The following is a 14,733-nucleotide window of genomic DNA, read 5'->3' as shown; positions in this document are numbered from 1 at the left end:
AAAAGAATAAATGTCACCCTTGACCATATCTAATTGTCAATATCAGAATTCGGGGTGGGGGAAGAAGGTATAAAGAAGTGGGAACATTAAAAGATTTTAAATTGTTTAGGTGATTTTCAATATTTTCATATATTTTAGCAAAGATTTTTAAATGAAAGTAATTCCAAATATTTGCCTATAGAAGCAATTAGAGGGGCAACTAAGTAGAATGCTCTGTTCTAAAAGTCCTTTTCTATATGCAAACACTTGAGGATAGATAACACCAACTGCCGTTCCCTCTTTTACAGCCCACTCAGTCGTTCATTTATTTCTTCTTATCATGACACAGGGAAAGTTAAGATGCTGAGCGAAAACAGCACAGGCACGTCATATTGTGGAGGATGAAACTTCCTGCAGTTCAAGTATGAAGTATAAGAGAAAGGCGGAATTCTGGATTCTTCCGCAGTTTATGTACGTACTTTATGTCACAATGAAGTATTTATTTTTCTTTCTATCATAATTGCTTCTTATTTCTTATCTTCACTTCACTGCTTGTTTTCTGATGCAATTGCTTGGCTTGTCTTTCACAATCCAGAATTTCTTTGGGGAACAGGTTTTTCTCATCAAACACAGCTTTCAAAGCTACAAAATGATGAAGAAAATTACATGAAAATTACATTTGGTAAAAGACCCAGTTAAATGAAATAGCTGGAAAAATCTCTCAAGTTTCCTTTGTCTAAAAATCTATATGTTTCTAAGCCCAAGAGTGTATTTGGGAGATTTTTTTCTAAGTTTCAACAGTTCATTTTATTTTGATTTAAACTTAAGGGTTTTTATTTTTTTTAAACAAAACATGTCTTCTGATGCATATGTACAATTACAGATATTGGCCATTAAAGCAAGAGGACTAAAGCTGGTATATTCTGGTTTTGTTTTTTTAATTTACTTAATAGCTACCAAGGACTTGTGAAAAGCCAGGAATAAATTATTCTGTATTGAAATAAAACAATTAAAATAATCAAAACACAGTTTGACTGTCTGAATGACTAAACACATACATCTGCAATTACACGTTTAGAAAAGCATTTTGATTTGCAGGGATCTGAGAATTTAGGAAAAGGAAAAAAGAAAAAGGCAAATTATCCCAAGAATAATGATGCTGCATACCAGCAGGAAGGGGGAGGAAATCATGCCACATATTCAAGAAAATAATCTTGGCCTTCTGTGTAAATTTATCATTCAGTGAATGCTTACTGAAAAAATAATATGAGGCACAAATATGGCTAAGTCCCAGGCTTTTGTTTTAATTGATAGAAAGTTGACAGTACATCTGTGTAACTAAAATAACATAAATGATAAAATACAGAGCCATTGGACTCTAAGTGACATAAATCATGCATAAACAAAGAACTTTTAGCAATGTGTAAAGAGTAGGGGTAAAGTTTTAGGTACTATTCCATGTGGTGTTGAAATCCAGATAGAATTTTAGTTAATAATTTCAAACATGGAGATGACTAAAGATTGGCAATATGGAACAGAAATGTCAACTAAGAAAATAAAGTGTGAGCCAGTATAGAGAAACAGGAGTGACTATCCAAGTTGTAGAATAACCCTGAACAGTAGAATAGAAACATAAAGAAAAAGAAATGTGGATTGAAGCAGGAGGTAGGCTGAACAGAGCTTTAAATGCCAAGTCAGAGAAAACCAAAAAGAAAAGAATGTTACACAACTGTTTTTAATACAGTGGTATCGTGGGCTGGGAGGAGGGTTCAGTGGATAAAGCTCTTGTCCCATGAACTAGAGGAAAAAATCTACTAAACCCACATAGAGTTGAGCACAGTAATGGATGTCTGTAATCCTGGGATTCCTACTTGGGGGTGGGGTGGAAATGGGAAAATCCTCAGAAGCTCACAGGCAGCTAACCTGGAATATTTAGTGACAGAAAAGAGGCAGGGCAAAAAAAGAGTACTAACACCCAAACTATCCTCTGACCTCCAGGGGTGTGCCATGCATGCACCTATACTCATACACACACACACACACACACACACACACACACACACACACACACAAATAAAATATAGTAAATAAGATTTTAAAAGCACAAAAAACTGTAAAAACTTTCTCTACTTCTAGTACAAACATGACTATAAAAATCAATATACTTCCTTTTCTGTCCTGAGACTTGCACGCAAACTAGGAAAATGAGGGAAAATTACTCGGCAAACAAATGCAACTTTCAGAAAACTCAAAGATAAAGATACAGTCTGCAGCCTACACAATATGAACACTGCAGCGGAACAGCTGAGACCATGCGAAAATTACACAAAATGACTTGGTGGAGAATGAGAGGAGGCAGCAGGAGCATCTCAGAGTGCAGAACGCAGACGTGCTCACAGAGGCTCACCCTGGAGTACAAACACTCTGTCCTTTGTGTGCACCTGCCCTGCAGATGCTGGAAAATCTCAACAAGTTTGGAAGCACAAGGCTTCCTGATCTGGTTCTGTTCAGAGAAAGAGAGAAGACAGGGCTACTTAATGCAGGCATCATTTTGTCATTTACCTGTGTGCCTTATAAAATGCAAATATCCTCTTAACCGTCATTCCAGCCTATCATCCAAGGACCTGGTATTATTATATAAATAAATTTTAAAAAATCAAATTGGGGGCAGGAAGAATCCATATGTAGATCACTACCAGAAAACCGTCAGTATTCTAAATAAATATTAGCTTTAACAAAATTAAGTTTGAAAACTTAAAGAGTTGCATCTATGGAGACAATAGAGCAGAAGTGAAAGAATTCAGGAAGAGCTGCAGAGGAAGTGAAGTCATTACATGTGAGCTGTAACAGACCACAGGGAGAACAGGTGTGTAACCTAGTGGGAAGCAGAGCACAGAAAGGAGAACTATAACTTCATAAATTACAAGCTTCAAAAACAAAACTTTTTAAGAGCGAATCTGAGAATCAAAGAATGTTCATGCACTCAAAAAAAATGCAACATAAACTTAGTTGAATTGACCCCTTAAGAAAAGAAAACCAGAGCTGGGTAGGATGGTGCAGGCTTCAATCCCAGCACTCGGGGGGCAGAGGCAGGTATATCTCCATGAGATCGAGTCCAGCCTGGTTTACATAGCAAGTTTCAGGCAATCTGGGGCTATAGAGAGACCTTGACTCAGAAATTTTTTAAAAAGATAAGAATAGAATACAACATAAAAGAAAACCAAAGTATATAGGCCATCAAGTAGTAAAAGTCTCCTCAATTACAGTACAATCTAATTCATATAGCAAAACAGAATAGGATGAATACTGTTAGGAATAATAGAGTCAGGATTCTCAAAACCAGAGCACAGTCTAGTAATTATACAGTCTACTTATTATACTTTAACAATAGAGAATCATTTGACAGCCAGAAAAAGTGGTCGAGATATCTTCAAAGAAACAATATCAGAAGATGGTAAAACAGCACTAAAAGATGATCAGGCAAAGAATGTGTGAGCTAAGAATGTTATATGTACCCACACTCGTCACATGTCTGACAAGGTATGTATGATCCAACTAAAACTTGGGAAGAAAAAAGATAAAGAAGCCTTGCTCCTGATAAATTAGATATAAAGACTATCACTTAAGACTGAGAATTAATGGCAGTGTAGGCAAATATCATAAAAGTGAACACAAAGAAGAATCATGCTACTGAGTAAAGTGTGGTAGAAGACAGGGACTAGGAGGACACGTGCTGGTTCTGTCGTTCTACAACAGAAATTGGATGGTCACTACCCTGCAGAAAGAAGAACCAGAGAAATGATATGTAACAAAGATTATAAGGTGATCCAACCAACAAAGATATGCACCCTCCCCACATAGAGACAAAGGGAAATTAAGCAATGCATTGGAAAGTTAAAAAATACATAAGCATTATAAATGGCATACAAAGGTCTCAAAAATACAAACTCAAGTCATCTAACATATCTAATTTTAATACGTTTGATTTTTCTGTTTTAAGCTGGCTCAAAGTAAAACACAATACCTATCAAAATTAAATCATTGACGATTTTTAATAAAAGGATAATAGCAGTGTATCCCGAAACAGAAGAAGTGTGGCAAATGAAAGTCAAAAGAAAACAAGGGCCCAGTTCTAAAATCACACAGAAACCCTAAAAGAGTTCACAGAAATTCCTAATAACAGTTGTCAGAAATCCATGGGAGTAGAAATTGCATAATTTTTCACAATAGAAGGGAGGGAAACCTCACACTAAATATTTCATATATGTTAATATCAGGTGTGTGAATATGTTTTGCTTTCTAGCAAAAAGACAAAAATAAGTGAAACTGGAACTAGCTTTAAGCAGAGCAACAGATGACATAGACTTTCCATTTACCTGATGCCATATGCTCCCTCTTCACCCTGGCAGTTGACCCAGCTTCCCACACCTACAGATGAGCTTGTCATAATCACCAGGACAGCTGACTCCTCAGAGCTCCCTGAGGTAAGCTATGGAAGTCAGAACACTATGTAGAAAAGAAGCTCCCGCTGTTTACTGAGATGTTCAGCTCATCTACATGCAGTGTCAACAGGACTTGCTGTTTTTCAAAATCATTAATCCAGTAACCAACTGTTTTGCCCTTGTGAGAGTTTGAGAGAGACATCTGTGCTTGAATAATTCTTGTTTTAAGTTAAAAAGCAGACAATCAAAAGTTCATAGACTGGGATGGCAATCGATCCCTTATTCCTGCACTCAAACTACAATGTGAAGAAGTCTCTTTAAAAAATAATAGCATAAATTTACAAATAATAAATTATTCACAAAGTATCTAGTTAACTAGAATGAGAAAATGAATGTCAGTCAACTAATACAGCTTAACAGATTTGGGTCCTTTTCTCCTGAGATCTTTAGGAAAGTTACCTGAAATGCAAATCTGGAAATTATTCCTGGTCCTAGAACATTTTCAAACTCCTAACACTCAAATGTGACTTTGTAAAGATATCATAAATTTAACTTTCATTGGATTCATTTGTAAATCCTCTTTGTGTGGCAAAACAGTGTCAGTGGCCTAACCCAAATGGGTATTGCTGATCAATTCCTCTCAGCGTCCACGGTAACATCTTCTACGTTAATGGCATGTTTTCATACAATGATGGGCATGAGACTGAAATGGATAGAAATAAATGTTAAAAGCCATCGATCATTTATTGAACTTGCTTAAGATTCTTAAAGAGCATTTTTAGCTTTGTTGTGTTTATTTTCTGTATGTATTAAATTCACTAGGCTAAAGTCACCCATTGTTCCATCAAATATTATTTTCCATAGGTGACTTTGCATGTGCAATTAATAGTCCCTCACTTTTCTAGATATCCTGGGTGAATCAGACTTAGCCAGCTGGAAGGCATTAGAAGCTTAAAAGGAAAGAAATTCTGCCACTAAACAATAGCTGGTCTATTCCCATCTATCCTCATGACCACGTCATACACATTTTTGCACTTGCTCCAGCAGCCCTTCACTGCCCATAAGCCACGTCCTAGATTTAAACAGTAATCTCAATATATTACCATACTGGTTCTATTTCCATGTTTCAACCCTGACATACATACTTGCCAAGTCTATTGTTTACCACAGAATGGTTGTAAGAGGTCATATGTTCTTATGAGAACTGACAGATGGATTTGTCAAGGCCTCTGTGGTTTGTGGTTGGAACCTGTTGAATAATCCTAGGAAAAATAATTATGTTTATTTAAATATACAGCTTATCTTAAAGCATCCTCAAGTTCCCTTATAGCACTAGCTTAGGAGTCTACAAAAGATTGTCTTCAAGTCCACACAACTTAGAATCTTAGGAAACAATTTGTTCAGAAGGGTTAGCAACAACCATTATTAATGGATTTGTTAGCCACATCAATCATTAAAGCTTCTGAAGGTTTTACTTCAGAGCTAGATAAGGAATCGAACGCCCTGGCCAAGCACCATGGCCTCTGGACCAGCCTACCCATCTCTTCTGGTATCAGTTTCCTCAAGGCCCTCCAGAAACAATTGCCATTTCTTCTGCCCCAGCACACATCAGCTTTGTTCCTGTCTCAGTGTCTTTATACTTCTGTGTCTTGTACTTAGACGACTCTCCCCCAAAGTCACTGTGGACTCCATGTCTCTGGACTCAGCTTTCATGAGTGAGACCTTGGCTGTTGCTCCTGCAGTCTAATACTGCACCATGTTGCTTCACTTTCTGCAACATTTATTAGTATCCTAACTGAGCTTAGGTTCTTCTTTGATGTATTTACTTATCGTGTTAGCTTTTCCATTTGCTATGGCAAAAACTGAGAAAAACATCTTGAAGGAAGGGATTATTTGCTGTGGCTCACAGTTTCAGAGGTTTGGGTTTGTAGTCTTTGATCCTGGGCCTATGGGGAGGCAGCACATCATGGTGGAGGGAGCATGTGGCCACAGTTGATCACCTCACAGAGGATGAGCAGGGAGGGAGGAAGGGGTCAGGGACCAAATATAACTTTCTTTATTATTTTATTCTTGTGTGTGTGTGTGTGTGTGTGTGTGTGTCCGTATGTATATTGTTCACCTGTGTACAGGTACCTTAGGAGTCCAGAAAAGGGCAATGGAGCCTCTGGAGATGGAGTTAGAGGTGGCTGTGAGTCACTTGATGTGGGTACTGGGAAACAAACTTTATCCTATAAAAGAGCAGCAAATGCTCTTAACCACTGAGCCATCGCTCCATCCGCAGATATTATTTTCAAAGACATGTTCCCCGTGTCCTTCCTCTAGGCCCATCTCCTAGAGTTCCCAGCCCCTCCACAAAATAACTTCCAACTATGAACCAAGCATTTAACATATGATCCTGTGAGGAAAACATAACATTCAAACCATAACACTTGTTTATAGCCTACGTCCTCCAAATGATAAATTCAATGAAGCAAAACCTTTTTCTGTGCAGGTATACATTTTATCCTTAGCACACAGCATTGGGCTGATTCACAGAAAGGCACTCAATCTACACACTTGTTGAACAAATGAACAAATAAAGGAGAGTTACTGACTCCTCACACTGTGGAAGCCTTGCATTGCAGAGACCCACGGGCTCAATAATCATGAAAGTGTGGTTGTTCATGGATGCATGTATTCAATCAGAACACCAGCTTTGAAAAATCGGCATCTAGGGGCTGGCAAGATGGTTTAGCAGGTAACAGTGTCTGCCACAAGCCTAATGACCTGAGTTTGACCCTCAGGACCAACAGAGTAGACGAGGAGAACTCATTACTACCTTCTTATTTTCATACATATCCTGTGGCATGCATGTGCACACACACACACACACACACACACACATACATACACACACATAATAAATAAATAAATATGAAATTAAAAGTTTTAACCAACATCTAGTGGTACCAAGAACGATTTTATGGCATTAAATTGCTTATTTTGCTTATTACTTCCTTTTATAGTTGACTTTTTGACAATATTTGTTGTAATGATAGTCAACAGGCATTTTTAAAGTGAGGAAAAGGAAGTATCCCATGGCTGTAAAGAAGTCAGAAACATTTCACTAAAATAATGATTCTGGGATTTACACAAAACAGAGCAGTTTTATCTGTTGTCTTCTGGCTTCTTTTTTCCCAACTAACTGGCAACAAACTGCCATCAGATCAACAGTAATACCAAAGCTCACAGAGATGGCCTGGCACAGGGGAGATGGAAACAATACAAACAGCACACAATGACCAGCTGTTGTAGTCTGTGAGTGTCCAACTTTCTGGAAACTTTCTCCTTAGCCTGCATTCTCTACGACATTCTAAGCCCTGTACACCATTCTTTGTTTAACTCTGACGTAAATAACATCCATAAGAATCTGAGGATCGTTTAAATGCATACTGGCTCAACAAAGATGGGGGCCGAGGTACTGCCTAAGCTGCCCACATTTTGATGTGCTGATTCGAACTCCCACTCTTAGTCCTGGATCATTATTATAAGCTTCCAGTGCTGAAGAGTGTCAAACTTGACACACTTGGGTAGATGGGTCCTCAACTGGGGAATTGCCTCCATTGGACTGGCCAGTGAACATGTCTGTGGGGCATTTTCTTGATTGTTGAGTGATGTGGGAGTGCCAAGCCCACTGTGGGTGGTGCCATCCCTTGGCAGGTGATCCTCTATTGTATAAGAAAGCAGGCTGAGGACAAACTAGGAGAACGAGCCAGTAAGCATCATCCTCCATGGTCTGTGCTCCAGGTTCCTGCTCTGAGTTCCTGCCTTGGCTTCCCTTGATGTTAGACTGTGAGCTGTAAGCCAAATAAACTCTTTCGTCCCCAATTTGGTTATGGTCCATGTTTTGTCACAGCAATTGAAAGCAAACTAGAGCATCTCCATTTCATTTCAGCCCCATCAGGTGGCAATCAGGGTCAAGAGTAGGCTGGTGGTAACGGGTGGTACTGAGTAAAATGGTGATCTCATGTGATTCTTAATGTTCATCGAGGCCATTATTTGTCTAACCTTTGAGAATATATTTTATTATTTTTATGTTTATATGTATGTGTGTGTGTGTGTGTGTGTGTGTGTGTGTTCCATAGCTTGCAAGTAGAGATCAAAGGACGACTTGTGGGAGTCAGCTCTCTTCTTCCACATGTGAGTTCCAGAGATCCATCTCAGATTGGCAAACTTGGCAGCAGGTGCCTTTGCCCACTGAGCAATCCCACCATGCCCAGAGTATCTTTTCACATACTCATTTTGCTAATACGCCCCAAATTTTGATGTGTTCCTTATTTTAGTGGTAGTTTCATGTTGTTGAACAAAGACACAGAATAATATGAATTATTTACTCCAGAAGCAGGTTTAATAAGTCTGTGTCCACATGTTCCATCTATAGTTCTAAAGCCACACAGAGAAATCTTGTGCTACAAATCTGAAACTGCCGCCTCCCAACTTCAGGAGCACTGCCAACAGGGATTCCTAAGAGATTAACCCTAAGATCCTACTTCATGCACTCAAGCCTTGGGTTCTCTCCATACTATTCAACAGCAACTTATACTCATCATGAACAAAGCAGTCTGACAATATTTACCTTTATCAGAATTTGTGCTCCTAGAAAGCAGAGGTGAAATGCCCCATTCTTCTTTGTTGAAGAAACAGTTAATCACAAAAGACCTCTCTTTATCTGACCTCATGATTCCTCACGGAGTCAGAGATGATTTCTTCATTTACACAGAAGTGCAGGCCTCCTTCTTTTCCTCTGAGTTGGTCCTCTTTAATGAGTGTCCTCCCTATACAATAGCCTGAATAAAACCATCTCTTTAATTATCTCTTATAATTTGTCTTTGACAGACCACAACAGTCATACCAAAAATCAATTTGCCTGAGATATCCTTCATACTTTCTCTACAATGGAAGTTTTAAAGATTTCACAGATTCGATGTGAATGGGTTCTGGGGAATTTATTGGTAAAATCTGACCCTGAGCTAGCTCTAAATACTCTCCAGGTTTTTTAATATGGCATATCAAAGGGGAGTTTCAAGCTGTTTGAGAACCCACTGGGAATAACTTGGAAGGTAAAGAGAGGGAGCAAAAGATGTTTCAAGTTGAAAGAGAAAGACTAAGAATAAAAAAAGATATTAAAAACCCAGTATGTAAGACCAAAAGTCAGCTTGGGGTAGGAAGTGCTTGAAAAGTGTCCCAAGTTCCAAAGCAATAGTTTAGATCATTGAAAGTAACTGGCAAAATGCCTCTCATTGTAAAATTGCCAAATAACCTTCTGCGCACTGTAATTATGGAGATTGCAGGAGTGTGGAGAGCACAGTGCAGACAGAGTTAGACCCTGTAATGATGGCATGGAAGGGGGACATGAGTAACTGCGGTTTTTAAAGAATTCTTTCATGCTAACAATTTTCAAATTCAGCAGCATCCTCCTGAAAAGGAGATGAACAATTTTAAGTGAAAATGATCCTAAAAAAAAAAAAAAAAGGATACTATTATAGTAAAGGGCTGACTTTAGAAATAAGCCCAAGAAAAGGCTCCCCAGGGAATGTGATGTGAACACCATGTGCACAGGGGAGGTTGTATCTGGAAATCCACTAGTCGGAATTCCTGAATCCATCCTCCATCACTTTGATCTGCATACCATCTTTTGCCAGGCAAGTGAACCTCTGAAAGTTAAGCTCTTGATACCACAAATCTAAAGTCGGGGCAGTTAATAATTCTTATATCATAAAGCTGTTTAGTGGAATAGTAACATAAAACATTAGTAATAAATAAAAAACAATAAATTCTTCCTAGCACTCAGGAAGTGTGCTAAGGTTTTCCCGTGGATTAGCTCATTTAATGTTCACAGCAAACTTAGGAAGATGGCATAATAGAAAGGAAGCCCATTTTCAGCTTAAAGTGTACTTAGTTAAATTTGTTCCTTGACAATTTCATTCATGTATACAATGAATTTTAATAACTTCCTACCCTCTCTTATGTCCACCTCATCTGAGTCCAACTCATCTGCTCCCTACATATTTCTTTCCCACATTCATGTCACTTTGTTTTGAACTGTGACCCACAGAGTTCAACCAGGTACATCTGTGTGATTATGGGTCTGGAGCTATCATTGGAGCCTAGTGGGCTTATCAGTGGGTACATAATAAAGATACTGATGCCTCGACTAAATGGATCTATTAGGAGTCAAAGCCTCAACAGTCTGAGGTAGGCCCCCTGGTGGAGGGTTCTCACAGGCACCGCCATGGTGTATTGATAACAGATTTCCACCTGCAGCACTGTGGGCCTTTAGTGAGGAATGGAAGCCTCTCACAGAGCCGGGTGTCAGCCTCCAGGTGGGTGGGCCTCCTCCATCATCATCTTTTTCCATCCCTGTAACAGAAACTGTTTGCTATCTGTCTTAGGCCATTCAGTTAGCAAGAACATTGATTTGAAACTAGTCTGATACTTGAAATTTCCCATGTATGCTGTTGGTTCCATGCTTTATTTCTTTTACCAATGAAAATTCTTCCTGAAGAAACATTACCACTTACAATTTCCTGGGGATAATGACTATGACTCTAAACATTCTATTTCTGTATTCTCTAGTGTGCTGAAATGTCCATATATTGTATTTTAAATCAGACGGAAAAACATCTGAACTTAAAACTAATTCTAAAATGTGCGTGTCTTAACTGTATTTGCTCATCAGTTCCAACTTTGTCTTTCCTTCCTACAACATCCAGTTACTCTGATGTTAGCTCTTCTTTCTAGGTGACCTATGGGCACTTCCATCTCAGCATATGCCCAAACTGACATTTCCTAACTTTCTTGTGTATTTCCTCTCTCGATGCTAACATTTTACCTTGATATAGTTATCTAGCCTAAAGTCTGACAGTCATACCCTCAACTGTCTCACATCGGGGCATGCCATCCTTCTCACCCTACTCATTTAAATTCTTCAAATTAGTTCCTTTCTTTCTAAGGTCCTCTTATCTTCAAAATCATAATATCCCATTTGGTGAGTGGTTCCTATGTGCTGCCCTGTGCTCTAATGAGCCCTCAGAGCTCCACAAGGTCAGTGCCATTACCCCAGTGTGTGACAGATGAGAAGACATAGAGTAAGTGATGCAATTATCCAGATAAAAGCTACGAGTCAAAGGTAAGGTGAAGAGTCACAGACAGATGGCTGACAAGTCTGTTCTACCACCCAGGACTGCCTTCCCTCTAGCCCCCTTACGCATCTACCACAGCGTCTCTTGGATGTTTTCTAAAACAAGGGACTCTAGATAGGCTGATTAGACTTAGTGGATGGACTTAAACTGGGGAATGGCTGGAGACACTGACAACACAGTGGGCATTCACAGGGATGACTGGGTATATGGGCTCCAGTAGTGGGGGGAGGGGGATGCCAGTGGGGGTGAGGACATAAAGATGATTAAGAGTTTTTGAACTGTTCTGTATGAAATACACAAAAATTTTAATAAAAAATAAAAATAAAATATGAATGTGGTCAAATCAGATTCTTGTTTCAGATATTCAACTTGATTTTGTTTCTTGGTAGGATTTGATAGGCTGTGAACAACTATGATTCTCACGGAAATGAATTTTTTTTTAAATCACAGTTAAATTACAGATAGTATGTTTAAAGTCACCAGAAGATTGTAGCAAGTAACAAAGGTAAATGTATTAACTAAAACTCCAAACATGATTTTCCTAGATGACTGGTTATTGGGAAATACGTTCTCCCTGTCATACATAGACATTTCTAAGAAACAGGTTTGTGCCAAGCCCTAGTACAACATGCAAGAATCCCAGCATTCAGGAAGCTGAAACAGCAGCATTGGAGGTTTCAGGCCATCTGGGGCTAATGTAGTGCATTTAAGACAAGCTGGGGTTACATAGTAAGACTCAGCCATGGGGGAGGGTTATGCCTACCAAGTCTTGAAAACTCTGGGTTGATACAATGGATATAGAGAAACACAACAGTTTTGGCCAATGTTCTCTTAGGCATTCTGAATGCTGGCAAGGTTGGAGAAACCAAATATTAGACCATGGAAGCAAAGAAGCATTTCCTAAGGTCTTGCAGCATTTACACAACAACATTCCTCGATCTAAAATGGCAGAAGTTTAAAACAGGCATTTCAACTCAAAAGCAGCTTGAGCCCAGATAAAGTGCAACACAGTGCTGCCTCAATTCCCAGTTCTGTTAAATTTGCTGCTCTCCATGCTCTCTGCTGAATCAAATGGCATCGCTTCAATACCTATAGATCTTTATAATTTCCATTCTGGGGCTGGCTCAGTGGTTAAGAACACTGGCTGTTCTTGCAGAAGACCTGGGTTCGAATCCCAGCACCCTCATAGCACCTAATAACCGTCCATAACTCTAGTTATCTAGTTATAACTCTAGTTATCTAGTTGTCTAGGGGATCCAATTCCTTCTTCTGACTTCTGCAGGCATTGCATGAAACAGATGCACTTGCATACAAGCAGGCAATATAGGTATACACATAAATAAAATAAAAATAATTAAAAAAAATAATAATTTCTGCTCCATTACAAAACTTTACAAGATTTACAAAGAAGCCAGAAAGTATGACCAATAGCCAAAAAGAAAAATCAGACATTACAAAAATATTTCCGATCACTCAGATTTTAGTGTGAGCAAAATGGAACTTTAAAATTATTACTATAAATATGTTCCAGGTACATGGTGGGTGCAATAGCACACTCCCATAGTCCCAGAGACATGGGAGGCTGAAGCAGGAGAATTATCTGAGACCAGAAGTTCCAGGCTAGCCTGAGCAACATAGCTAGTCTGCATTTAAACCTAATGAAGAACAGAAAAAAGAATCCAGAAAGAAAAGATGGGCAAAATGAATGAAAACATGGATAATGTCAACGAGAAATTTTAAAAAGAGAAAATCTATATAAAAGGGACTCAGTCAGCACTCAAGAAAATATGTATATATGTATGTCAAACATTCATGAAATCCCAAAATGATAATTTGAGTAGATAGTTGTAAAAACAGGCTGGAGCTGAGGAGATGATCAGTGGTGAAATCCCTTGTTGAACTAACATGAAAACATGTGTTCTATCTCTATTTAAAGTACCACATGTGGTTGGTGGGCTCGTTACTCCAGTACTGTGGGGAGCAAAGGCAGAAGGATCACTGGGCTGTCTGGCTGCCAGCCTTCCTCCAGGTTCTTTGAAAGACACCATCTCAAGGGAATAAGAGGGGTGTGATACAGCAGGTGCCCAGTGTCCTTCTGTGGCTTCCACACTTATGTACAGAAGCACACACACTGACATATACATGCATGTTCACCACACACCACAAACACACACACACACACGAATACATACAAATAGAGAAACAAACTAAATAAAGGTAGTATTAGTGTATGCAAAGGAAAGTCAATATAAAATTTTCAAAATGAATCTCTAAAGAGAAAGGTTGAGTGATAAGTCTTAGAAAATATGTGATGTGATCATTAAAGTCTGATAAGCATGAAATCTCAACCTAGGATGTTAAGAGAACAGGAATGGAAAAGAAACAATATTTTTAAAAAGTGGTATTCAATATGATTCACAATTGGAGATGTATTCATGCATTTCTAGGAACCCTACACAGTACAAAGGTAGAAAACTGTGCCTAGTGCCATCACATTAAAGTTGAAAACCACAGAAAACAGAAATGATTTTGAAAACATAAAAAGGAACACTATTAATAGTAACGCTGGGATTTAAACAGTAACTTTAGAAGCAAGAAGCAAGAGGAAGCCTGTCGTCTAGACTTCTTTAACCCAGTGAAAATACATTCTCAAAGCCAAAGTGAAATAAGTGCATTTTTCTGACCATAGAGCTGGGGGAAGTGTTGTTGAGTAAACTCCCATTAAGAACAGCGCTGTAAGCCATTCTTCAACTGCAAATTGTGGTCTCGGATGGAGCACAGCAATGCCAAGAAGGGGGGGCAGAGCCCAGGAAGCAGTATTGTACCTCCAGGGCAGCCACAAAAGAATAATGATGCCAAGACATAAAAACCAAAGTGATCACGGAGGAGATAAAATGGAGTCATTCAGAATAATTGATTAAAACACTTCAGTGGCTTCTCATTTCAGAAGAAATAAACGCAGGGTCCATCATATGGCACCGTAGGAACTCAATGATCTGGCCCTCTATCCATCTGCCTGAGTATGTTCCTCCTCCAGCCATTTGGACCTTCCTTGGACCATATGACAGACTGTGTAACTCATATCATCTTCTAATGCCCTATGTCAGCCCTTTACCAGAAACATAACATTT

General features: G+C 38.9%; 1 protein-coding gene across 1 annotated transcript in view; it reads right to left on the bottom strand.

Moving 5' to 3' along the window:
* Positions 1-429: 429 nt before the first annotated feature.
* Positions 430-14,733, bottom strand: part of Wdr49 (WD repeat domain 49) — a 178,656-nt gene continuing 164,352 nt past the window's right edge. Inside the window, exon 20 of the mRNA XM_008830150.1 lies at positions 430-621. Coding sequence (XP_008828372.1) covers positions 494-621 — 128 coding nt within the window. The 3' untranslated portion in view covers positions 430-493. The remainder of the gene's footprint in view (positions 622-14,733) is intronic.

The sequence above is a fragment of the Nannospalax galili genome, unplaced genomic scaffold (genome assembly GCF_000622305.1).
Source record: "Nannospalax galili isolate Female #2095 unplaced genomic scaffold, S.galili_v1.0 scaffold33, whole genome shotgun sequence".
NCBI classification, from domain to species: Eukaryota; Metazoa; Chordata; class Mammalia; order Rodentia; family Spalacidae; genus Nannospalax; species Nannospalax galili.
This window is presented reverse-complemented; position numbering and strand designations above follow the sequence as displayed.